This window comes from Syngnathoides biaculeatus, chromosome 7 (assembly GCF_019802595.1).
Source record: "Syngnathoides biaculeatus isolate LvHL_M chromosome 7, ASM1980259v1, whole genome shotgun sequence".
NCBI lineage: Eukaryota > Metazoa > Chordata > Actinopteri > Syngnathiformes > Syngnathidae > Syngnathoides > Syngnathoides biaculeatus.
The window spans coordinates 6,352,884-6,376,569 of NC_084646.1; the positions used below are offsets into that span (position 1 = coordinate 6,352,884).

The following is a 23,686-nucleotide window of genomic DNA, read 5'->3' on the forward strand; positions in this document are numbered from 1 at the left end:
TGTTCCAAACATATATGTGCGTTCATCTGAGATGACACGCTGTGGCAACCAAGCCGAAAGAAGCTTACTATTGTATCTACCATTATGTTTATCCTTGTTTTTGTATTACAAAATATTAATATAATAATACATGTACCGGTATTAGGGCTTTAACTCATTATTTAAGAGCGTTAAGGTTAGTTTAGTTTAATCTATCAATTGTTTCAATTAAACAATGAATTGGAGAGAAGAAAATATTTTTAAAAATTAACATCCTGTTATTAAAAAAAAAATAGGACAACCAAAAATTGGAAAAAATGTAGATCCTATTTATGATCTCTAGTTAGTTGAATGCCCACCCCTATTCACTACTGTACTATTTTAAAAAAAATATTTTTCAGATTATGGTGCATATAAATTAAATTCCCCGGTACATTATCCGTGTCCTCAGTTCAATAAAATTGTCATTTTCTTCCACATTATAAAGCATTTATTGCAATATATATACTGTAAATCATCTGAATGTACAACGATACTAGTAGTAAACCATATTTGGATGATTAGCTGTTAAGAATATGACACAGACTCTGTACCGCCAGCCTGGGGGGGAGGTTGAAGGGGGCGGATAGTTAAAAAAAAAAATATATATATAGTGCAACATTTGATTGCTGAAGATGTCACAGTTGACAGAAAACAGGCAGTGGTGCAGCTGGGAGGTGAGGGGGGGGGGGAGATAACAACACGCAACCATAATCAACATGTACTTCATTTAGTGCTTGATTGGTTAGGATCTGAGAAGAATGACCCCCCCCCCCAAAAAAAAAAAAAAAGGTTGAACTCGACAGTAATTGGCCACATAATAGTGCTTTTGTCCAGATGGAAGCTCCTCACTTCACCTCACACAGTTCAAGACGTTTCAGCAAATTTGCTAATGCCCAACCGCAAATATGCAGGGGGGGGGGGTGTCACTGTATTTACCGGTATTTTATTACCTGCTGTCCTGGAAGCTTAATATGTGCTAGCATTACAAAATATATATATTTTTTCCCTCCATTGATTGCTTCTTCATATATAAAAAAAAAAAGAAAAAAACCCAGCTCTGGTGCTATTTACAGTACAATCACACTCCTTCATGAACTCCATTTTGTTTTCTGTGATCCAATCCATTCACACAATCGACTCGATATTCACAAATAATACATGTGTACATAAACGGTAAAAAAATAGACGCATATTCGGCCCTCGTGCGGTCACGTTATTATAATGCATGTGCACAGATTTTTGTGCTCTAGTATTGCGACTGATTGTGCCAGCATCAGGTGCTACAGTATGTAGATTGGGGGGGTTTAATGGGGTCCCCCTGCCAAACCTGGACTGGACCGGATGACGTAGTGGTTAAACGTGTCCTGAGGGGCCCGGTTTGGTTTAAAGCTGCTCATCGTTCCCTTCTCGAAATTAAAGGAATGCCCGATAAATAAAGCTCTTCAACTAAGTGAGAAAGTTCTTGGCCCTGTCACTTACTCCTCCAGCCCAGCAGGGGGCAGCGTCCCTAGAGAGGTAACGTCCGAGTGGTTTGTCCTCCGCGAGGGTTGGGGGCGGACATCTGGAACGTTTGGTCGATCGGCGGGTCTTTTTCAGTACGCACCCCCCCCCCCCCCGCTTTTTCCTCTCTGGGTGGTGACATCACAGGAAGCTGTCCTCGCCCAGGTCGCTGCAGTCCAGACACATCTCGTCCAGAAGCGTGATGTCCTCCAGGGTTTCGCCCTCGCGCTTGGCGAACGTGGAGCTGCTGGAGCCCGTCTCGATGGCGCTCTCCTCGGACGTCTGCGAACTGCGAGGAGACGGGGCGCACGTTTGAATTTCGGGGACAAGCCCGACTTTCTACACGTGCGGTAGGACATGAAGTATTTCTGGCTTTGAGTATTGTTGTACTTCTCAATACATGTAAGTCTATAGTATTTGACAAATGTTACCATAAAGTGTGTAATTCTTTTACCTTCTTTTAGCATTAAGAATTTGTAATTCTTTTGCTTTATATGTCAATATTTTTTTACAAACATTTTCCATGAAAATCAAACTAAAGCATGACCAAGAAAAATGTATTCCTATTTCCACCCAAAGATTTTATTTTGCAAATATTTTTTTAAAATTTGAAATTTAACTAAATAAATGCTAATAAATCATAAAAAAAATCATTACTAAATTAATTAAATAAAAATTTAATTACATTTTTTGACATTTTTTAAACAAAAGACTTTTATGCAATGTTGACATTTTTTTTTACTTTTTTTTTTTTTTTCAAAACTGAACTTTTATTTCAAAAATGTTAAACTTTTTTTTGAGGGGGGGTGGGAATAAAAATTACAACACTAACCCTCATGGTTTGCCCCTCCCATTAAAAAAAAATCCATCCAGCCATTTTCTTAGCCGCTTATCCTCACGAGGGTCGCGGGGAGTGCCTATCCCAGCTGTCAACGCCCTGAACCAGCCAATCGCAGGGCACATCGAGACAAACAGCCGCACTCGAAATCACACCTATGGGCAATTGAGGGTGTCCAATTAATGTCGCGTGTTTTTGGGACGTGAGAGGAAACCGGAGTGCCCGGAGAAAACCCAGACGAGGGATGCGGAGAACAAGCAAACTACACACCGTTGGGAGTCGGGATTTGAGCCCTGGTCCTCAGAACCTTCATTCTTAACCCTGAACCTATTCCACCCCCCACTAACCGGAAACCCATTTCCCGGATCACAGAATCGACCAGCGCAGTACCTGTGCCTGTTCCTCTTTCCGCAGTCGTCGTCGGACATGGGGTCCAGGTCGGGCAGGGGGATGATGTAGCCGCTGTCGGAGCTGAGCCGCTGCTCGTCGAAGCCGCTCTCGCGGTCCTTCAGCTTGGCCTGGTTCTTGTAGGCGATGCCGATGTAGGCGTCGTCGCTTTCCACGCACACCCGCGTCACGGCGGGGTGGTCGCTCTTCAGGAAGTCGCGGTTGACCCTCTCGTAATGCTGCCGTGGAAAGCGGAAGGATGTTTTTCATCGATTAGCGAGCAACGAGTTTGTCTGTGGTTAATAGTAACTCACAAAACAGTATCATTATGATATTACCATAGAAGATTTATTCTGACGTTAAAATCACGTGAGGTCCAAATTTAGCGGAATACTGATATCAGTAATGAGAGAGAAAACCATTTGATATATTACAGTATTTTATCCCGATCCTGATGGAAATTTGACAAAACTTCCTTGGGAGCCTTTGAAAAAATTAACAATGACTGGATTATTTATTATTTTTTTGCAGAGTCACTGATGGTGTAGTCGTACACACGCCTGCCAGCGTGGGATCGATTCCCGCTCTGTGACGGTGCCGACATCTGCCCTGCAACTGACTGGCGACCAGTTCAGGGCGTAGCCCGCCTTTCGCCCGAAGCGAGCTGGGATAGGCTCCAGCTTTCCCGCAACCTTTGTGAGGATAAGCGGCTTGGATAATGACATGACCTTTTCCGAAAAGAACGTTGAATGCTGCGAGCTCTCCCGTCACACATCAAAACTCAAATGTACGTCATTTTCATATTTACACAAAATGATTGCGTCTGTGGCAGCAGGAACACGCCATTGCAGCTAGATGGCGCCATCCGCGAGTTTGGTCCCTCCCTGAGCTGTTCAGTCTGAGAAGGAGGCTGTTTTGATGTAGCATGCGCGGTGGGGACTTTAACGTAATTAAGGGTGCGGGTGGTTGCGGCGAGCACGCGGGGTGGGTCTGCGGGGGCCCTAGAGAGGCCCACCGACTGCTGCTGTTTCGCTTTAATCACGTGTAGGTCGAGGAAGTGGCAAAAGTGATACCTTGGGAGGAGATTTTACATCCCAGAACAGGAACAAATATCACATTGTGTGTTATGATACACAAATGTCTAATATCACGATGGTAGCTGTCACACGTCGAAGTCGGCACACTTTATCTTTGATCTAATTTGGTGTAAATCTCAGTAGGGTATTTTCATTTTAGGAAAGTGCTCCATCTGTAATTTTTCTTTTTAGGTAAGTGCAAAACTCGTCGTTTGTCTTCATTTTAGGAAAGTGCAAAACTAGCAAGACTTCGGAGTTGGCTACTGGTTTGGCTTTATCCAAAGAGCCGCTTGAAATGCCGCGAAAAGTCCGATTAGCTTGGCGCGACTGTTTTCCGCGTCGTCCTTACATGAACCGTCTTCTTCTTTGCCTTTCGGCTTGTCCCGTTAGGGGTCGCCGCAGCGTGTCATCTTCAATGAACGCATATTTGTTTGGCGCAGTTTTACGCCGGACGCCCTTCCTAACCAGGGCCAAACCCGCTTAGCTTCCGAGATCCATCTTTGCGTAAACCGTACACTTGAATTTTTACGGTTTTTGTTTTTGTGTCATTGTCTCACTGTTTAACAACACAAAAATAGAGGTAAGCGCGATTGAAGCCTCCGGGGAAACGCGGCATGATGAGAACGCGCAGGGTCAAAACTAAAAGGCGCTCCGTCAGAAAGTCGACGCGACTACAAGCGTCAGAGGGGGCCCGGAAGGTTGCGGGGGGGGGGGGGGATACTCACTCTTTTGTAGCTGGAAGGTAGCAGAGATGAGACGGTGTCACTCAAACCCAAGAAGGAAGGCCTCTTCTCCGGCTCGCTGTTCCAGCACTTCATCATCAGCTCGTAGCTGGAAAAGAAAAATAAACAAAATGTCGGCTGAGTTTGTCGGGGCGGTCAAAGGTCAAAAGGGAAAGCTTTGACGTACACGTCATGAGGCGCGTGCTCCGGCTTGGACATCCTGTATCCGCTCTTGATCTTGTTGTAGAAGCTGGAGTCCACCACCATGCCAGGATACGGGGTTCCACCTTCACATGAAACCAAAAACCATCAGAATTTTTCTTTAGTATTAATTTTCTGAATGTATTTTCATTCCAAGATGGACGAAGGGATCCATTTTGAAGAATGTCACTCGGTCATTCCCATTTGCTAGCACATTTAGCTTTAGCGTTGGCTCACCTAAGGAAAATATCTCCCAAAGGAGGATCCCGTAAGACCAAACGTCGCTCAGGGTGGTGTACATGTTGTCGAAGATGCTCTCCGGCGCCATCCACTTGACAGGAAGGAAGGTCTGCGGGGGGGGGGGGGGGGGGGGGGCACACCGGTCTTACAAAAGATGGTTCTTAAGAGGAAGCCGGCTAGCGTTTTGCAGACTTACGCTGCCTTTGGACACGTAATTATTGTCGTGCATGATGTCTCTGGCCAGCCCGAAGTCGCATATCTTCACAATTTTGCCCTGGGAGAGGAGAACGTTCCTGGCGGCGAGGTCGCGGTGGACGCACTGCGGAGAAGAACCACCAGGTTAGCGGCTTTCCCCCGTGCCTTTTGCCTCCCAGGACGTCTATTTCTGCATTAAAAGCCAGTTCACGTTTAATGATAATACATAACGCCTCACGCAGCAGGAGCGCTGTATAAACATGCCAGCGGAATGGATGGATGTGACCACTTATTTTATTTAGGGATAATAACTATGAAGCTCGGGAGGCCGGGCTGGTAATTCTAGACTTGGCTGCGCTGCGGCTATATTCGTCCTTCGGATTCGCTTTTGAGCAAGTTCGCCCGCGACTGCTTATCAGACGACGCTCGCTTGCACACATCGGAGCAGTCGGTGGATCAAAAACGGCGATGAAATGTCTTCAGTCATTGCAAAATATAATTGAAATTGAAATCATCAGTTTTTGCAGCGTGCCAGAGTCCACACTCACGTTTTTGGACGCCAAGAACTCCATCCCCTTGGCCACCTGGTAGGTGAAGCTGAGCAGGTCCGTCGTGCTGAGACCCTCATCCATGTCGTCCGACAGCAGGTTGTCCCTTTCCATTTCTGCTTCAGACAAAAAAAAAAAAAAAATAAAAGAAATAAAATTGCTCGTCATAAATATAGCGCTGGCTGTGCCGGACCTGGCTTTGGTTAATGGCAGGGGAAAAACTGGGCAATAATACAGAAGTTCTGCAATTATCCTCTCTCCTCCGCATAATTACAGGGCTTTACCCATCCTAAATTCCGACAAGGGTGTACCCTTGGACTAACAAGGCGAGCAAACGTGGACCGACGACGGAGGGCAGAGGGCAGAAACGAGCCCGGAAGTGCGCTCACCGCCCGAGCCTTTCTGGGAGGGAGGGCGGTCGTAGTCCGAGCGCTGGATGTCGGAGTATTTGGAGGTGTTGGGCATCTCCAGCATGGGCACGTACTGCTGAGTGGTGTCCGCCTGCTTCATGTCCATGTAGTCGCCTTTGCTCTCGAAAGACAGGATGACATAGCTGTGGGCAAAGACAGAGAGACCAAAGTGTCAAGGCCCAGTCCGCCGGTCTGCCTTGGCTAAAATCTATTGCCGCGTTCCGGCAAAGGCTCGGGAATTTCTGACGTTGCGGAGATTCAACGCAAATCCGTGCACCCGTCGGTCGCAGAAAACCGGATCTATTGGTTTTTTTATTTATACACTTTCCGTGCCTCTTATCCTAAACACGGTTGCAGGGAGCCAAAGTCTAGCTCTGCTGACTTGAGTCGGAAAGAAGACCGCACCCTGGACTGGACCAGTCAATCACAGGGCGCGTAGACACATTTCTGGATAAATATGTTCGTGGGGTCCTCGGTTTATGGCTGAGTTATGTTCCTGTGGCCGCAACATAACCCAAATTTATACAAAAATTAGAATGTGCTGTAGTCTTTTACTGATCTATGTTAAAACAAGAATAAAGTTGTACGTTTGCTGTGAATATTTGTGTGGGAGAACACTTAAAGGTTCAAAAACATTAAAAAAAAAAAAAAAGTACATAGGGCAGTAACTTGCACAAAAGAAAATTGAACATTAGCTTTTTGGTGACCGTCAGCCATGTTTTCTGTCAATGTTTTGATCAGAATGTTTTGAGTTTGGACTTCCTATAATTGCATTAGTCCTTGAATGCTGTTATCAATTATTCAATTTTTTTTTAAGCATTTAAATGCTAATGCTGACTTACAGCACCCCCCCCATCAGCTGACTACATTCTTGCTGTTTTACTAGTATAGAGCAAAAATATATATATATATTTTTTTTTAAATGGCAGTAATTATGATGGAACACCGGTTAATAGTGTGAATAGCATTATTGAAATTCCCAATTTTAATGATTTATAATATTGATAGAGTTGACAGGACTTGTATCAGATTAGCCGTAGCACCTGCGCTAAGTGTTCAGAATTGGGTGCAGTGCTTGTTGAAACTTTTCTGCACACTGAAAGGATCAAAAAAACTTTTTGTATTTTTTAAGCTAGCATCTGGGCCAAAGTTACTGTTCCCACTTTAACGGTACGGTTTTTGGCTTACTTTAACCTTTAGCTTAACCAGCTTCCCCGCCATTGTTTGAGTTATTCAGTGGTTTTCTTGTTCCCTTTTTACAATTCTGCATCGCAAGCAGACAATTCCTCGATGTCGGCCCGCTCCTGCGGCCGAGTTTGGCGGAGGACGCGGTCGGGGCTAACGCAAGCGCCGCTTTTAGAACGCATCGCGGTCACCGTGACTCATCCGTCAACAGCGGCGACCCTCAAAGGGGAGGGATGGCTGCCGATTGGGCGCATCGCGACTGACAGCTGTACTGTACCTCCGTCGCAATGATGTTAGTGTGAAAGCCGAGACCACTTAAGGTCTGCGATTCGATTTGGCCGAGGCGCCGGACAATCTCCTCAACTCACGGGGGAGAATGGAAATGCAGTTACTGATCTCTGCTTTGGCGGACTGCGAGCGTATGTGTGTAAGGAAGTGGAATAAATCAATCTTACGTGGTTTTGCGAGCATCTGACTTACTTCAGATAAATGAATTACGTTCAAGTAACCCGGCCAAGCCCTACCTTCTGCTGCTCTCGTCTGCTGGGTTGATTCCAAAGATGTCCAAGTCTTTCTTCTGTTTCTCTGGGCTCAGGCTCAGGAAGTTCTCTCTGTTCTTGTGCAGATAGTTGACCAGATCACCGTAGAAGCAGTATTCAGTGATAATGTAGATTGGGCCTGGGAAGGAAACGGCAGATAAAAGGTCAGCCTGTGGACTAATCTTATCAGACGCTTCTTAAAAACACGCGAGGATGGTCAAGATGGCACCCCTCCAATTTTCCACCAAAGCCCGTTATGATTCCACTCAAACCGGCACTGTTAGGGCTTCATCGGAGCCCTAATCTTGAGATCTCTACCTGACTTGGTGCACGCTCCCAGGAGGTTAACAATGTTGAGATGAGGTCCGAGGTGAGTCATGATCTTCAGTTCTGACATCAGGGCTTGCTTCTCGCTGGATCGGGCCGTGGCTAAAAGAAAGCAACTTAGTTATGACCAAGAACAGACGTACTGACTGAGATCTTCAGTTCGAACTGACCAGATTTTGAGTTTTTGAATTAGGTTGAAACTAGTTTGACTCACGTTTTAACATCTTAACTGCCACTTTCATGACAGGTTGGGAGCGACTGAGTCCATAGGCGGTGCCTTCCACAACCTTGCCGAAGGCCCCAGAACCCAGGATGCGACCTTGGGCCAAAGTCACAAAGTCAGTTATCAAGCAAGAACATGCGTGCCAACGCAGACTGGATGTCTCTTGCTTTATCATCTGTGATGCTGTATCACTCAGCACAAACACGGACCAAAGTCCTGGACATACCTACCACCTTTAGACAATTGTATACTTCCAACTTTGTAGAAAGTTCTGGCACAACCAAATGCAATTTTATATGATCATGTGGAGGAATGCAAATATAATTCCACAGACGTACTTCTAGTAGAGTGTTGACTGTATTAATATTTGTCTACATTAGCACCTCCCCGTAGGCACACTGGCAAAGTGTCCAAACAATGGAAATGCGTCTGGTGGCTTACCCAGCACAAGCCTGTCGCGCGGGAACTCCCATCTGGAATCGTAGGGCAGCTGCATGGGGTCCACATAGATGTACTCGTGGCCATCGGGGCTCACAGACTCGATCACCCTCCAGCGGATCTCGTAGCGTGGTTTCTGAAAACACGTCACCCCTTGTCAGGCTTCCCCAAGTGACAGAATTTGACGGGGAGAGCCGCAAACTAGTAGATGGTCTGGTGACTACGCGAGAATGAATGAATGAATGTAGTACCTGTTTCCAGATAACAACCAAGACAATGAGTGAGATGATGACAATGACCAGCAGCACCAGCACCGCGGCAGCTACGGTCAGCTCTCGGTGAGGGCCTGTTCGGGATGACAGTCGGGGGTAAAACTCATTCACCGACGGCGTTGTATGATTACTTTGATGAGATGTGACATGAGAAAAAAATCCATTAGGCCTTAAGAGGCACTTAAAGGCTGTTTTCGTTACTAGGGTCAAAAGCTATTCTGGAATCGAGGGGAGGAGTTCACTGATTAAGAGTGATTAGAGGTTCATGCAGAAGGACCACATGGTTTAACAACTGCATGAGCTGTCAAAACCACGTCGGCATCCGAACACCTCCTTTGACACAGATTTTTTTACTAGCCCTGTTGTAGAGCAAGTGGAAAGGACTTGACAACAATAGAAGAGCAGGGATGTAAAAAATTGTGTTTATTCTTACCGCTGGACACGAGTTTCACTTCCCGGCTGACGGCAGCTATTTCATTGCGAGCCAAGCAGCGGACCGCTAACGTGTTTTCCAGATGGCCGAACAGGACCTGGCTCTCCAGGTTGTTGTCCTCGTCCACGTGCGACTCCACTTCGACATCCGTGGAGTTGGCCGGGAGCGGCACCCAGTGTGACGAGTCGTTGGCACAGCTGAACGCGAGGCAACGTAGTGAAACATCCCAAAAGTCTTCCAGGTTGTATTCCAAAGCGATTCGGGGCTTACTGTTTAATGTTTCTACAGATGAACCACTCCACTTCCGGAGTGGGCTGCCCTCCGGCGATGCAGACGACTGACTGGCCCGAGGCTGACCCGTGGTGGATGTCCATTAGGTCCACAATGACTGCAGGGACTGGAAGAGTCATAAGTATGTGAGATAACACCTCTAAAGGCCTGATAATGCAGGAAGGTGATAACATTAAAATCACACTAAGAGGGGGTTTGAGCATTCCTTTCGCTGACCTTTGACTTTGAGGTTAAAGCTGACACTGTGAGTTTGGTTTCCATTCTCTACCCTCATGGTGTAGTTCCCACTGTCCTCCTCTTTTGCACGGATCAGGGTCAGGACGCCCGAGTACCTACGCAGAATAACAAGACCATAAACTGAGGTTTTCTCTCGAGCCTAATTACAGCCCACGGTTCCAGGACACTCCATTGAACTTGAGCTGTTCTAATTAGCCGAGTCAGAACGAGAGTCCCACCTGGTCTCCGTGACCTGACGCAAACTGGCGGAGATCTCCGCAGTGACGTCACTCAGCGGGAGGCCGTCTTTGAGCCAAGTGACCCGAGCGCCGGGGAACGAGTCGATCTCGGCTCTGAACTCGCGGACCTCATCCAGCTCTGCCGATTCCTGGCTGCCAAACTCCGGCCGCAGGAACAAAAACTCATGTTCTGTTCGAGAAGAGAGGCCAGCACTTTATGAGATCTTTTTATGAGTGTTTAACAGTGCCTCGTGCAAATTACAACACTTTGAGTATTTTTATACCATAAACTGTGATGGCTAGTTGTTTGGTTTGGCTCTCATTACTCATGATATCAGTGATGGAGCAGGCATAGATGCCGCTGTCTTTGGCCGAGGCCTGTGGGATGGTCAGGGTGTAAAGAATCTCTTGATCCCGCTTATTCTCCTGCACAGTCTTCTTGGCACGGTTAGCCTGGCGAGCGCAAAGTACACACTTCAGATCCGCCGTTACATTTGATGACTTGACTGCAACTTTTTTTTGACATCACTCACCACTTTGCCGGGGTATTTCCAGTGGTCCTCCAGGATTTCTGACCCGCGAGCCACACACGTGACTGTTAGGGGATCACCGACCAACAGAGCGGTTCGTTTCGCGGCCAGGTCAACGTGCAGAGCTCCGCCACCTTACATGCAACAATCAAGAAGGTCAAACCCGCAGCTGAAGGGCTGATTTCCTCCCCCGAGGCTCATAAATACGCACCACTCCAGCCGTGGACGATATACTCTTCACTGTAGTGGACTGCTCCATTTATGACAGCCTTACAGACGTATGTTCCGGCGGTGAACACCCCGAGGGCCCCTCTCTTGCTGTCATAGACACTCGGGACCGGTTGTTGGCTGTCCACGTTGAGCAGGGTCACATTAGCGTCGGGATCGGACACCCTACACTGAATCTCCATCTCCTCGTGCCCGGACAGGACGTGATTCCCGAAGGGCACCGGTGATGGAACAAAAGGAACATCAGGATCTGAGTAAAAAAAAAAAGAAGAGTCGCTCAGACCCGGGAAGGACTGGACCAATCAAAAGGCCGACGAGGTTCTGTGCGGAACAGACCTGGCACGTAGACGTAGATGCTGCTCTCCTCCGCCTCGTCGGTGGCGTTTTGGCTGTAGAAGCAAGTGTAGAATCCCGTGTGCATGGCCGTGGCTTGGTCCACTGCGATGGTCGTGACAAACAGACCGCCGTTGTCCTCCCGTGTCTCCTCGGGCACGTCGAGCGGCACGTCCCAGGCCAGTCTTGCTTCGCCCCGGCAGGTCAGCGTAAAGGGAGCGTGGAGAGTCACCACCATCTCTTCCATCTGTGGCAGTAGCACCGGGCCCGAGGATGGCGGGAAGGTCAAGGCAGTGGAGGCTAACGGGGAAAAACGGATTACGTCGCTTGTTATGGAGTCGCTGTAATTGATTTTACACAGTCCTTGAGATGATGTCATTTCCTGGATCGTCCTTGCGTTTACACTCATTCTTTACAATTCCTAAAAACTGATTTTGTTGCTGGGTGTCGGGCCACTCGAGTAAGTTTACGGTGATGGAAACTTCTGGACTTTCCTCGTAATTGCATTCTCTTAGCTACTCATCACACTTCTTCTTCCAGGTTGTTGCACTACCTTCTCGAGCGCATCTATCCATTTATTTTCTCTCCTGCTTGTCCTCATTAGGGTCACGAGTGAGCTGGAGTGTGTCCCAGTTGACTTTAGGATAGAGGCAGGGAACACCCTCGCATGACCCAAGATTTGAACCCCTGATGTCTAAACTGTGAGCCAGATGTCTTAACCACCATACTACAATACTACCCCCTCTTCCCAGTACCTGAGGTAAAAAATTTTTGCTGTAATTGTGGTAACTAATTTACCTTAAAAGGTCTTACCTTTGACTTTGAGGGTGAAAGAGAACTGGGCGGTGCGAGAGCCACTCACGGCTGTGATGGTGTACATCCCACTGTCTCTTTCCAGAGGTTGGCGCAACGTCAGAACGCTCTGGTACCTGCCACAAGAACGGTAACGGAGGGTGGCTTTTATCAGCGATGATATCACAATGTCCAGAAAACATGCAACGTGCAGTGTCTGAAACCTGGAAAATTGATTATATTTTCAGCATCAGAGTGAATGCCCGTGTCTTGGTATTCGTGTAATTATGTTTAACTCTTGAGATTTTTACATTTTCAGTAGATCCAGGTTGTGATTATTTTAGCTCAGCGCAAAACCTAAAAACAGATGTGCCATTAAAATAATAAAAAAAAAAAAAGTCTTGGATCCGTCCAGATAGAACAGTAAGCATCAGCCATAGCTCTTGGAGCTCAGGTGGTTTATTTGAGCTGCATGAAAAAAAAAAAAAAACAATGTGTAGTTCTGCAGGTGGTTAAGTGCTTGGCTGGAGCCAAAGAACTGTAAAGCCTCTGGGATCACGGCCAGGGAAGCCAAGATAGTCTGACACAGAACTGCTCAGCGCTTGTTTGGAGATACTGTATATTATGACATGTTTCCGAGAGGCCTTTTTGGGCAGCTAATTGCCAGAAACAGACTGGCAAGCTTTACGTTGGGCCAAGTTAACCTGGTCCAGATTTGGAGCGCTGGATGAACCCAAGAGTATTTCCTCACCGGTTGCCTTGGAGGTGGCTCGTTTTGGTGAGAATGTAGTAACTCTCTGGGATGTCTTTGCCGTCTCGCTGCCAGGTGACTTTGGGCGAGGGGGACGCATCAATGAGGATGGTGAACTCGGTCTCCTCCAGAAGGCTGACAAACTCAGTCGCTAGGATCCCGCTGTGGTCAAGGGCCACAAAGGAACTCTCCTCTGTGTAGAATGAAGGGGGAGGGGGGTTGTTAAAGAAGGAGAATTCAGAGGTGGCCGAGAAGGAACTGTGGCGAAGGAGACGGTCTGGCACACATCTGCTGAAGTCATCACGTAAACACCAACTCTGATGTTGAACGCAGAGGGAAACCTCTACAGTTTCCCCCAAGAAAGCTACTTGCAAGACCCACAATGGCGCAAAGGCTCTTACCGAAGATGGTGACAGCCACGGTGCTCACCCGGACCTTTCCACTGACTTGATGGGTGACGGAACACTCGTAGGTGCCGCCATCCTGAGGGGTGGCTCGTTGGATTGCCAGCGTGTAGACGACCCTGTCGGGGAAACTCTGTTTCTTCTGAACTGCGTTGACAGCCTGCCACAACAACAACAACAACAACGACAGAGAGCGTTAGGAATGATTCCGAGGACTGGATTTTTCAGTAGCGCAGAATGGTTTAAACACTTGTTAGACAGTGAGGGATGGATCGCAACGGAGTCTAAAACCTGAAGTTAAAAGAGTGTAACTCGCTGGAAAAGAGCTCCGGGGAACCCCCGAGCTCATAATCCTACAATGTGCTGTCGAGATTAAACCAGAGTCTGCACAAGAAGAACACCAAGCCTTCGCTGCCGTGAGCAAGACAACATCTGCCCTACAAGTCTGAAGGTGGGTGAGCGGGTCAAGGGATTTGCTACGCTTTGAACTAGTTCCTGCTCCCGGGCCATTCGTCCCTCACTTGGACTTTCCCGTGACTGTTACGCGTGAACAGCGAGGAGCGATGTCTTCATCGTAAACACGCGAGAACTGTCCGTCGGCCCGGGCCTCTTGTTTTTCTTAAATTCTTTGCTCTGAGCCCGCTAGAAGCAGCGCCAAAACCGACGCTCGGCTAATTTGAGGCTCGGCGCTCCCGGGGAGGACAACAACACGGGAGGCGTAACCCGCGGGCTTGAAGGGAAATAGAGCACGAGATGGACGCCGAGCAAAGCCTGAAGGTTTTCGATGTGAGGAGACAAAAAAAAAAAAATTAATCAAATTGCGGTGCAGCTTGCCTGTGTTTTGGGGTGGAGCCACTGCTGCTGAAAGGCGGACCCGGCGGGGGCCGCGCACGTGATGTTGAGGGGCCGCCCCGCCCTCAAGGCCTCCGCGCTGACACTGACGTCCACGGCAAAGTCCTCCGACTCCACCTCGACTGGAAGAACCGGAAGACAAGGCCACAACGTTAGCGCATCTTCTGCCCGCTTGAGCGCACAAAGTCGTTTGTCATCCAGCGCTGACGACACACGCGTGAGTACCGAATGAGTAAAAACAGGCCGCTGAGGTCATTTCCCCCGTTTGTGATAATGACCTAATATCATATAACGGCTGCCACGCAGCGACGGCAACCGCCGAAGCTCTCATTTTTAAATACAGCACACCGAGTGCGAGTACATTATTTAGCTTGTTCCCATTTCATCTTGGACACTGGCCGCCATGTACGCTGATGACATCGTTATGAAAAATGATTCATGTTTCACACTAGCATTTGTCGCGTCTTCAATCATGTCCCGTCAGAACCAAAATGACTGCTTAAGAGGGAATTCTATCTACTTCTAAAACAGATTTTATCCACGTTGTACATTTAAAATAAATTTCACAATATTATTATTATTATTTTTTTTAGATACAATTTTTTGATAAGATGAGAGAATTTTCGGAACCCTTATTTTCTGTACTTCTCGTATTGATTGAATAAATATTACAACACGTCATTGATACATTGCCATTCCCGATTCGATCCAGATTGTACACTCAGCCGGAATTTAAGTCCAATTACACATTACATTTTTATGTAGAATGTATTTTTAAAGATAGTCAATTGTCTACATTTTTTTTCATTTGAATATGAAGAAGGTAATGTTCTGAACTCCTGTTTCTAGGCTAATATTTTGAATAAGTAAGCAGGATATTTAACGCTAATAGTTCATCTGATAGGCATATGGTTGACCAAAAAAAAAAACAAACAAAAAAAACATTAAAATCATGACGTATTTAAAATTAAATTTTGTTTATGTGTGAGCGCTTAGCGAAATTTAATCCAGATTTTAATCCGCACTCATTTAATCGTTTTCAGTTTCACACCATACAAAATCTTAATATGGAACAAGGCAACTGGTTGACGATATGAAAGCTTTACAAATGAATTAACCAATGGCTGAATTTCTAACATTTTTTTTTTTTTTATTAGACGGCAGTATCTCACCCTAAATGTTCTGAACTCCAATTTGTAGTATTAGCGATGCGGGTCGTCGGCGCTGTAGCCGATAGCCTGCGTGGATGTAGCTTAGCTTCCCATAAGCGACTTTGCGTTAACCTTTCATTTGGTCGATACAGAATCAGCAGCGCCTCTGCTGGTTGCACCCAAGTACTGCGCTCCGTTAATTTCCCTTAATACACGATCAATAATCATCCCAGCAATTTTAAAGTCTACGTACCGTCGTCTTTGACAGTGTAGACGGCGCTGGCGTGGGTTCGGCCATCGACGGTGGTCTCGCACCGGTACCGGCCGGGGGGGATGGTTCCGAAGAAGCCCAGCTTGTTGTCGTAGAACGCGGAGATCTTCTCCCCGCCGGGGACGCCGCGCAGGGTGACGTGGGAGCGGGGGTCGGACACGCGGCAGGGGATGGAGACCCCCATGGAGACGACGAGGTTGGCGGGGGTCTCCGGGACGAAAGGAACGTTGGGATCTGGGTGGGGAAAAAAGACGGAAAATTGAACATCTTCATCAATTTGGCGGTTCGTTATGATGCAGACTCGCGGGGACTTTTGATTAGGTACACATGCGCACGAGCTGTATTAAAAGTTAATAATATTGCACTCCATTTTGACAAAATTGACTGCGAGTGCGACTAACCAAAACCTCAATAATAAACCAACTATTAAATTAGTTTAGAAATTTCAAACCTCTGTACTAAATTCTACGCCTTGGTATTAAATATTAGAAACACCCAAATTTTGTTGGCGAGCGCTAAGCATTTTTCAAGTTGGATACATTTCATGAAATTAAATCTACATTGACAAATATTTCATAAATTCCCTGTATTGCAATTTCAACAAAACAGGAAGACAAAAATGAGAAACGTATAATAAATTCCCTCTTTTTAAGTGGAAACAAAAGTAAATTAAAAAATTGCAATACCAAAAAAAAGGCGCACTATTGGATCATTAAAAAGGGAAGAAAATATAAAAAATAAATTCCATCTCACTAATTTTAACAAAGTGAAAGTCAAAAACATTATTTTTTTAAAAAAATCTGAGATTAAATAAATGCCCTGTGCTTTAAAAAGGGGAAAAGTAGTTGGTATTTTCATAATGTTAACAAAAGTTGAAAATGGGGGGAAAAAAATAAATAAGTGTAACATTTGCCTAAAAAAAAAAAGAAAAAAATTGAAAATAAAAGTACAGTATTGAGGGGAAAAAAAAAATCTGAATGTACTGTAATGGAATCTAATACGTAGCTCCGCCCCTTACAAGGAAATTGGAGGAATTTTGTCCAATTTTATCACAAAGTCTAATTCATATAATTCCGTTAGCTACAATACAGTGTTTGTGTATTTCAACATATTGACTCAATAAAACGAAAAAGTGTAAATTTAAAAAAAAAAAAAAAATTATATTCAAACTCACCTGGAACAAAAACGTAAATCTCGGCTTCGCGCTCCACTTCCGGGTCGTCCGCCGACTCCTCGTGGACGCAAACGTAGTAGCCCGTGTTGGCCACGGTGGCGTTGTAGATGAACAGCGTGGCCGTCATGTAGCCCGGCAACACGAAGGTGTTCCGGGGGAGCGGCTCGGCCCAGGCCACGGGGCCGGAGCCGCTGCAGCTCACGTTGAACACCGAGTCCGGCCGCAGGACGAACTCGGTCTGGTCGGAGATGACGGTGGGCGGCGGCGGCCTGCACTTAACTGCCACACCGACGTCGTCGCTTTAGTTGCCAGCAGGGATGTTCCAAAACCACTTTTTTTTTTTTTTCTTTCAGGTTCCAGTATTCAGTCTTGAGTGCTTGCAGGTACCCTTATCGCGTACCACTAGTACTTTTGATTATTACAATCACAATTAACAATGGAAATTTCTTTCCAACAAACACGTGTCACAGTGTAGCGCCAACTACTGGGGTGGAGGACTTAAGGTCAGTTTTTTTTATTTTTTTTTTTTTTTTTTTTTTTTTTTTTTTTTGCTTGACGTATCTGAAACTGATATCAGCCGCCTCAACAAGTACCCGATACAGACACCTGCTTAGACCACTCGAAATTTTGCACGGGTAAAGCAAACTGTGTCCTACCTTTGATGGCCAGCGCCATGATGGACCAAAAAAACACGCGGAATGTTCTGGAACCGTTCATGTTTATGGACGTTCTGGCCTATTAAGACATGAAAAAAAAACAATAATAAATAATAAGTCGTTTTCTATATATTAATTAATTTCTTAGCTGCTAATCTTCACAAGGGCTGCGGGGGGTCGGGGTACACCCTGAACTGGTCGCCAGCCAATCGCAGGGCACACAGAGACAAACAGCCGCATTCACAATCACACCTGCGGGCAATTTAGGTTGTCCAATTAATGTTGCATGTTTTTTGGGATGTGGGAGGAAACCGGAGTGCCCGAAGAAAATCCACGCAGGCACGGGGAGAACATGTAAACTCCACACAGGCGGGGCCGGGATCGAACCCGGGTCCACAGACCTGCGAGGCCGACCCTTTTCCAGCTGATCCACCCTGTCGCCGCATTAAGTAAATGGGGGGGGGGGGACACACAAAAAAGTGGCACTAAGTAAATCCATTTTCTTTGCTGCTTATCCTCACAAAGGTCACGAAAGTGCTGGAGCCTATCCCAGCTGGTCGCCAGCCAATCGCAGGGCACATAGAGACAATCACACCTAGGGGCAATTTAATGATGCATGTTTTTTGGGATGTGGGAGAAAAGATATATATATATATATATATATATATAATGCATCCAAAAAAAATGAAGTAGGTTGCCAACAGAGGTGACGTCAGCCCCTCGTATGCGTTTTCAAATCCAGATTAAAAAGTCATTTTTTTTTCCCCTCAAGCGTTTTAGAGTACTTCCACTTTTCACTGATATTTCTTAATTGTACTTTTTATTTTTGTATTTTGAGTGCTTTTAATTACGTAAAGCGATTCATGTTAGCGTGTGTATGAAATGCGCAATACAGATATGTGTGCTTTGCTTTTTACCGCAGCATCATCTATCGACGACTATAAATACTTTGTTACTCAATACGAATATTTTAAGTACAAAAAGCTGCCACCAAGTACTAAAAGATCTCGACCGATCATTAATACTTTGTTTCTAGCCACAAATATAGCACACACACACGCGCACACAAGAAAAACCTTTCTTTGGGCAGTTAAAATTTTTAAATATGAGCCTTTATCAATCCATGAGATGCATCATATTAATATGATTATACAATAATCATTCAACACGCTGATTCCCAAATTCTTTACACCAAATACCATCTTGAAAAAAAATCCAAGCACCACGGTAATTACGCGATTAAATACAGTAGCATAGTCGGCCTAAGTGTTCGTCAAAAACCAGCTCCTTTTCTAAACAGGATGTGAAACATTACTGTAAACCACTGCAAGATTCGGCACACTTAGAACATCCGTCCATTTTCTTTGCCGCTTATCCTTATGACGGTCAGAGGGAGTGCTGGAGCCTATCCCAGCTGTCAACAGGGAGGAGACAGGGTACATCCTGAACTGGTTTGCTAGCCAATCGCAGGGCAGATGGAGACAAACAGTCGCACTCAAAATCACACCTAGGGGCAATTTAGGGGGTCCAATTAATGTTGCCTGTTTTGGGGACACACAGGCGGGTCCGGGATCGAACCCGGGTCTCAGAACTGTGAGGCCGCCCAGTTAGAACATGAACACGTAAATGAAGCGACATAAATGACTCGATGACAAAGTCCCGAAATGTTGGACAAAGTTAAACACAAGTGAACCGTACTTGACAAATGCGCTCTGCTGGATTCATTTGGGCTTGAACTTTTAATTGATTCCCTCAAGTGCCACTAGGGGGAGCCCATGTATCATTAGTGGCTGATACACGTTCGGTAAATTGAGGGTCACCGCAATCCCCAAAGGGCAAATAATGACAAATAATTTCTTTCTTGATACGCAGTTATGAAGTTTGCGAATATCGAATTCTCGATTCACAAGGTTACACCCCCCACCCCGTTACGGTTTCTTTCCCTGCTTGGATACGTGACACAAAAAAAAAAACGTCAACTCCGTTTTGGTAACTCTTGAGTACGTAGTTTTGTGACGACTTGAAACTTTTTGAAAAACGGACATGTACTCACGAGTACTTTATTTGTCAAAACAGGCTCGTTGCTTTTCGGATCTCCGGTTGATGACGCAACGTCAAAAAGACAAAGAAAAATGGCGCAACATATCAGAAAAGCAAGATATTCCTCAGATATGGCGTTTGGGGGGGGGGGGGGTGTCAGCTCGACGAATGTTTTGTGGCAAATGCATTTTTCGTATCATCAGGTTTATTACTCCCACAATGGGGAAACATGCAAGTTGTACGATATTATAGATAGATATCAGTTCAAATAAATATGCAGGTTGGTGAAAGACGGAAAAAATCATTTCATCATCAGATATTTTAATTGATAGTAACAATTCAAATCAAATAAAAGTACTTCTTCCAAAGTAACATTTCACATGAATGTCACATGAATGTGAGAATCATTTTTCTTTTCATAAAACGCCCCCCCCCCCGTATTTTCCTCTTTTAAATAACCCGACTGTTGTAGTTGGCAATATCGCCGCAAGAGGGAGACACAGCCCACCTCTTGCAAACCCACCCCTCTCTTCTCGCCCAAGCCATTCGTTCCCGTTTCCTCCACTAAAAAATTCATCCTCCTCTTTTTTTTCTTTTCTTTTCTTTTAAACATGTCAAACTGTTGCTGATCGATGATTCCTAATTGTCTTTGTCATTATTTATGGCGTTCTGGTTAATTTGACGTTTGTTTATCTTTAATGTCTGTCTGTCTTTTTTTTTTTTTTTTTTACCCGTTTGGAGGTGGGGGGAGGGTCGTTTTTGCAGTTGGGGTCACTTTTAGGGTTCCAATCATTTTCTGCAAGGCAGTACTAATTTAAACCCTATATAACTAGGTTTGAATTTTTCAGTCACTTTTGTTGTTTTTTAGCTGATCGAGTTTTAAAAGAAATATTAATTGTTTGCCTTTTTCGTGCACGCGTATTTCTCCACGTTTATTCGAGTTTTTTATTTTATTATTATGTATATCCGTTTTGCGTGATTGAAAGCGCTCCTTGTCTGCGCCAACGATCCCCGAGTTTGCGCGCAAGGAGTGAGTAAAAGTGCGCAAATTTGCTGCTTGCTCTCATTTTTTTTATGTAAACTTACACGAAACTTTATCCGATTTTCTGCCCCACTTATGCACGCAAAACTGCTGGATTGACTGAAAATACCTGCAAAAAAAAAAATGCAAATTCCAACGGTTCGTTTCTCGTGCACGGTCCAATCTTCTCTTAAAGATGCTTACCGCCGTTTTTTTTTTTTTTTTTTTTTTTTTAATTTTGTTCAATTAATTCCTCGCATTCCACAGGAAACAAAACAAGCTTCAGTAAAATTCCAAAGTGGGATTGGTCGGGGGGGTTAGGGGGGGGTACCAAAAAGAGTCCCCCCCCCCCACCCCTCCCGGTGGTTCAGAATGACTTCCAGGATTTTCGAGGTGCGACCTCCAACTGCGCCGAATTCGCGTCGTCCGGCCCGGCGGGGCGCGCCTGACCTCCAGCGGCGCGCCCGCGCTCGCGACCGCGACCGCACTCAAACTCGCAACCACAGCAACGCATTTGCATCGCGCGTACGGCAAGTTGTGCTATTTTAACCAACGAGGAAAATAAAAAACCAAAGACGGCGCGCATCTTTTGGCTTTCAATTTACCTTGCGTGAGCCCCTCGTTACAATCCGTCACAGTGAGTGTACATCCACAGCGAGGGGGGGGGGGGGGTCAGGGGGGGAGAAATTAAATTAAAAAAAAAAAAAAAAGTTGACTCCAAAAAGGCGCTTAATAGTCCACGGAGTGCGTGCGTGAATCCGCTCGTGCGTGTTTGTCCACGTCCACTGTGTGACTGACTGAGGGAGGACGACCTGCGAGTGGGTCCAACTCGCAGTCCTGCCTCCTCTTCCTCCTCCTCCTCCTCCTCCTCCTCCTCTTGCTCTTCCCCCCTCCCCTAAGCAAAGTCATCATCTGGCTCCAAGTAAGTCACTCTCAGGAAATGAGACCCCCCCCCCACCCCCCCACTTCTTGCACCTTTCCGACTACAGTGTTCCCCCGCTAGATTGCGCTTCACATAAATGCGGATTCATATCACACATAATTCACCATATGGCAGGATTTTGGGTGTAAATTGTAATTTTTTGGGGGGTGGTTAAAAAAAAATCATTTCTGAAAACATTTCAAACTGTTGTTTTTTTTTAAGGGGGGGGGGGGGGGCAATCACTCTAACACATATTAGAATGAATTAAATGTAAATAGTTAGCGTTGGACTTACAGTTCTGACGTCCCGGGTTCGATTCCACCCCGCCAGTATGGAGTTTGCATGTTCTCCCCGTGCCCGCGTGGGTTTTCTCCGGGCACTTCGGTTTCCTCCCACATCCCCCAAAAAATGCAGCATTAATCGGTCACTCTAAATTGCCCCTCGGTGTGATTGCGAGTGCGGATGTTGCCTGCCTCTACGTGCCCTGCGATTGGCTGGCGACGAGTTCAAGGTGTACCCCGCTTCCTGCCCGTTGACAGCTGGGATAGGCTCCAGCGCTCCTCGTGAGGATAAGCAGCAAAGAATGGATGGATAGTTTACAATTCTGCTGTGCACCCGACACTATGGTAGATTGGTAGAGGTTAATGGGTGTGTTGGAAAAATTAAGAATCTGGACAGACTCATACAGCTCTAAAATATGTATCTGTCCATTTTGTGAGCTTCTTATCCTCACAAGGGTCGCGGGACTGCCGGAGCCTATCCCAGTTATCAGGCAGGAGGCGGGGTACACCCTGAACTGGTTTCCTGCCAATCGCAGGGCACATAGAGACAGACAACGGTCGCACTCCCAATCACACCTATGGACAATTTACAGTTTTAAATTAACCGATCGTGCATGTTTTGGGGATGCGTGACAAAACTGGAGTTTTTTTTCAAAATAAAATAGCACTCTACAGTATTGTGCTTAACAACAAATAAATAGAAGGTAAAAACTAAAAGAGTTTGTGCATTGTGATTTTGCGTTTCAATGCCTGTTGACGTTGTGCTCATCTTGTGTGCCTCCCTCGGCCACCAGGGAGCAGTAAAATACAGATGTAATACATGAAGTTTTCACAACTACGTAAATTAGTAAAATGTGTACATGTTTGTCTATTTTTCAGAGTCGAGATGACAGAGTGCATAATATATGCCTGCAATTGTTGTTGCATTGTCTGTCTACATTTGTTGCTGCATCCTTTGTGTTTGAATACCCATCGACGCTAGTTTTGTTAACCCACCCATAGCGTTTTTGTATTTGGGTGTTAGCGTTAAGCTAGGGGACTTCAGTTTAAAAACATAACTGGAACTGTTGATGCTCCAGTCCATTTTACCCATAAAAATATTGGAAATTATTTTTTTTAGTTCTGAAGGATATGGCATGAATTAAAAAAAAGATCAACACAATACAATTAAAATGATAATACAGTATTTCTTTATGATTTACAGCTCAGGGTGAAAAGTTATTTACTCTGTGTAGGAAAAAATATTCAAACTGTAAAAGGGAAATAATTGCTCACAAATTATTTTAAAAAAATAAAAAAATATTACACACAAATTGGTGCAGATTATTCAGATTTCTTCCTTTTTTCTGTTCTTTTTTTCTTCAAATCCAAATCTTATTGGGAAATCTGTACTTATAAATATCCAGGTTATGTGAAGTCAAGTTTATTTTTAGTTTTGGAAATCATTTTTGAGGCCTTTTTTCCAACTTAAAAAAAAGAAAATGCTACATATTTGAACAAAATTCAACACTTTAACAATAGAAATGTTGCTGTAGTTTCTAAACGTGAATGCTTTGTGGGAGGGGAAAGCTACGGTGCTCTGGTTTTTGTTTTTGTGTTTGTTCTTCTCAGCCACCATAGAAAGCAAACGAAGGAGTAAACATATTGCAAATTATACATAATAACATAAATTGAGCTTAATGAATCCTTTAAATACTTTGGGGCTGCGTTTGTTTCCAAGTCGAAGTTTGACTTGAACACAAATGCGGTCGTAAAGTAATCCAATGCAAAAATGCAAATCCATTTGGGTCTGTGATTCCAATTTGAGCTAATAATAATTTTCTTTTTTTTTTTTCAATTGCAAGCCATGTTGGTTAACGGGATGTCACTCAAAGGCCCAAACTGCTTAAATTGTGTCGTCAAAGTTTGCGTGAGCGATAATTTGGGGTCAAGCAAAGAGGCTTGACTGGCGTTAGGAGAAACAGGCGGCTGTAAAAATG

General features: G+C 45.3%; 1 protein-coding gene and 1 long non-coding RNA gene across 3 annotated transcripts in view; one reads left to right on the forward strand and one right to left on the reverse strand.

The window, feature by feature from the left end:
* LOC133503122 (uncharacterized) overlaps positions 1-8,563 on the forward strand; it is a 30,975-nt gene extending 22,412 nt beyond the window's left edge. The window contains exons 2-3 of one of the 2 annotated variants that reach the window (XR_009795660.1): positions 1,687-1,871; positions 8,437-8,563. This is a non-coding gene — a long non-coding RNA (uncharacterized LOC133503122). Of the gene's footprint in view, positions 1-1,668; positions 1,872-8,436 lie in introns of both variants that reach the window. The other variant, XR_009795661.1, reaches the window with a different exon arrangement.
* Positions 459-21,169, reverse strand: pdgfra (platelet-derived growth factor receptor, alpha polypeptide). The gene is made up of 29 exons (XM_061824344.1): positions 21,110-21,169; positions 17,444-17,522; positions 16,788-17,066; positions 15,596-15,847; positions 14,174-14,313; positions 13,337-13,499; positions 12,936-13,128; positions 12,206-12,321; positions 11,396-11,692; positions 11,043-11,309; positions 10,835-10,965; positions 10,586-10,754; positions 10,302-10,491; positions 10,063-10,178; positions 9,826-9,952; positions 9,556-9,752; positions 9,102-9,196; positions 8,854-8,986; positions 8,404-8,508; positions 8,181-8,291; positions 7,848-8,001; positions 6,118-6,281; positions 5,729-5,844; positions 5,182-5,304; positions 4,983-5,094; positions 4,732-4,831; positions 4,548-4,653; positions 2,750-2,985; positions 459-1,810 (listed from the first exon to the last, which is right to left on the reverse strand). The coding sequence occupies exons 2-29, from the start codon at positions 17,502-17,504 to the stop codon at positions 1,663-1,665; spliced, it is 4,401 nt and encodes a 1,466-aa protein (XP_061680328.1). The 5' UTR covers positions 17,505-17,522; positions 21,110-21,169; the 3' UTR covers positions 459-1,662.
* Between the last annotated feature and the right edge of the window lie 2,517 nt (positions 21,170-23,686).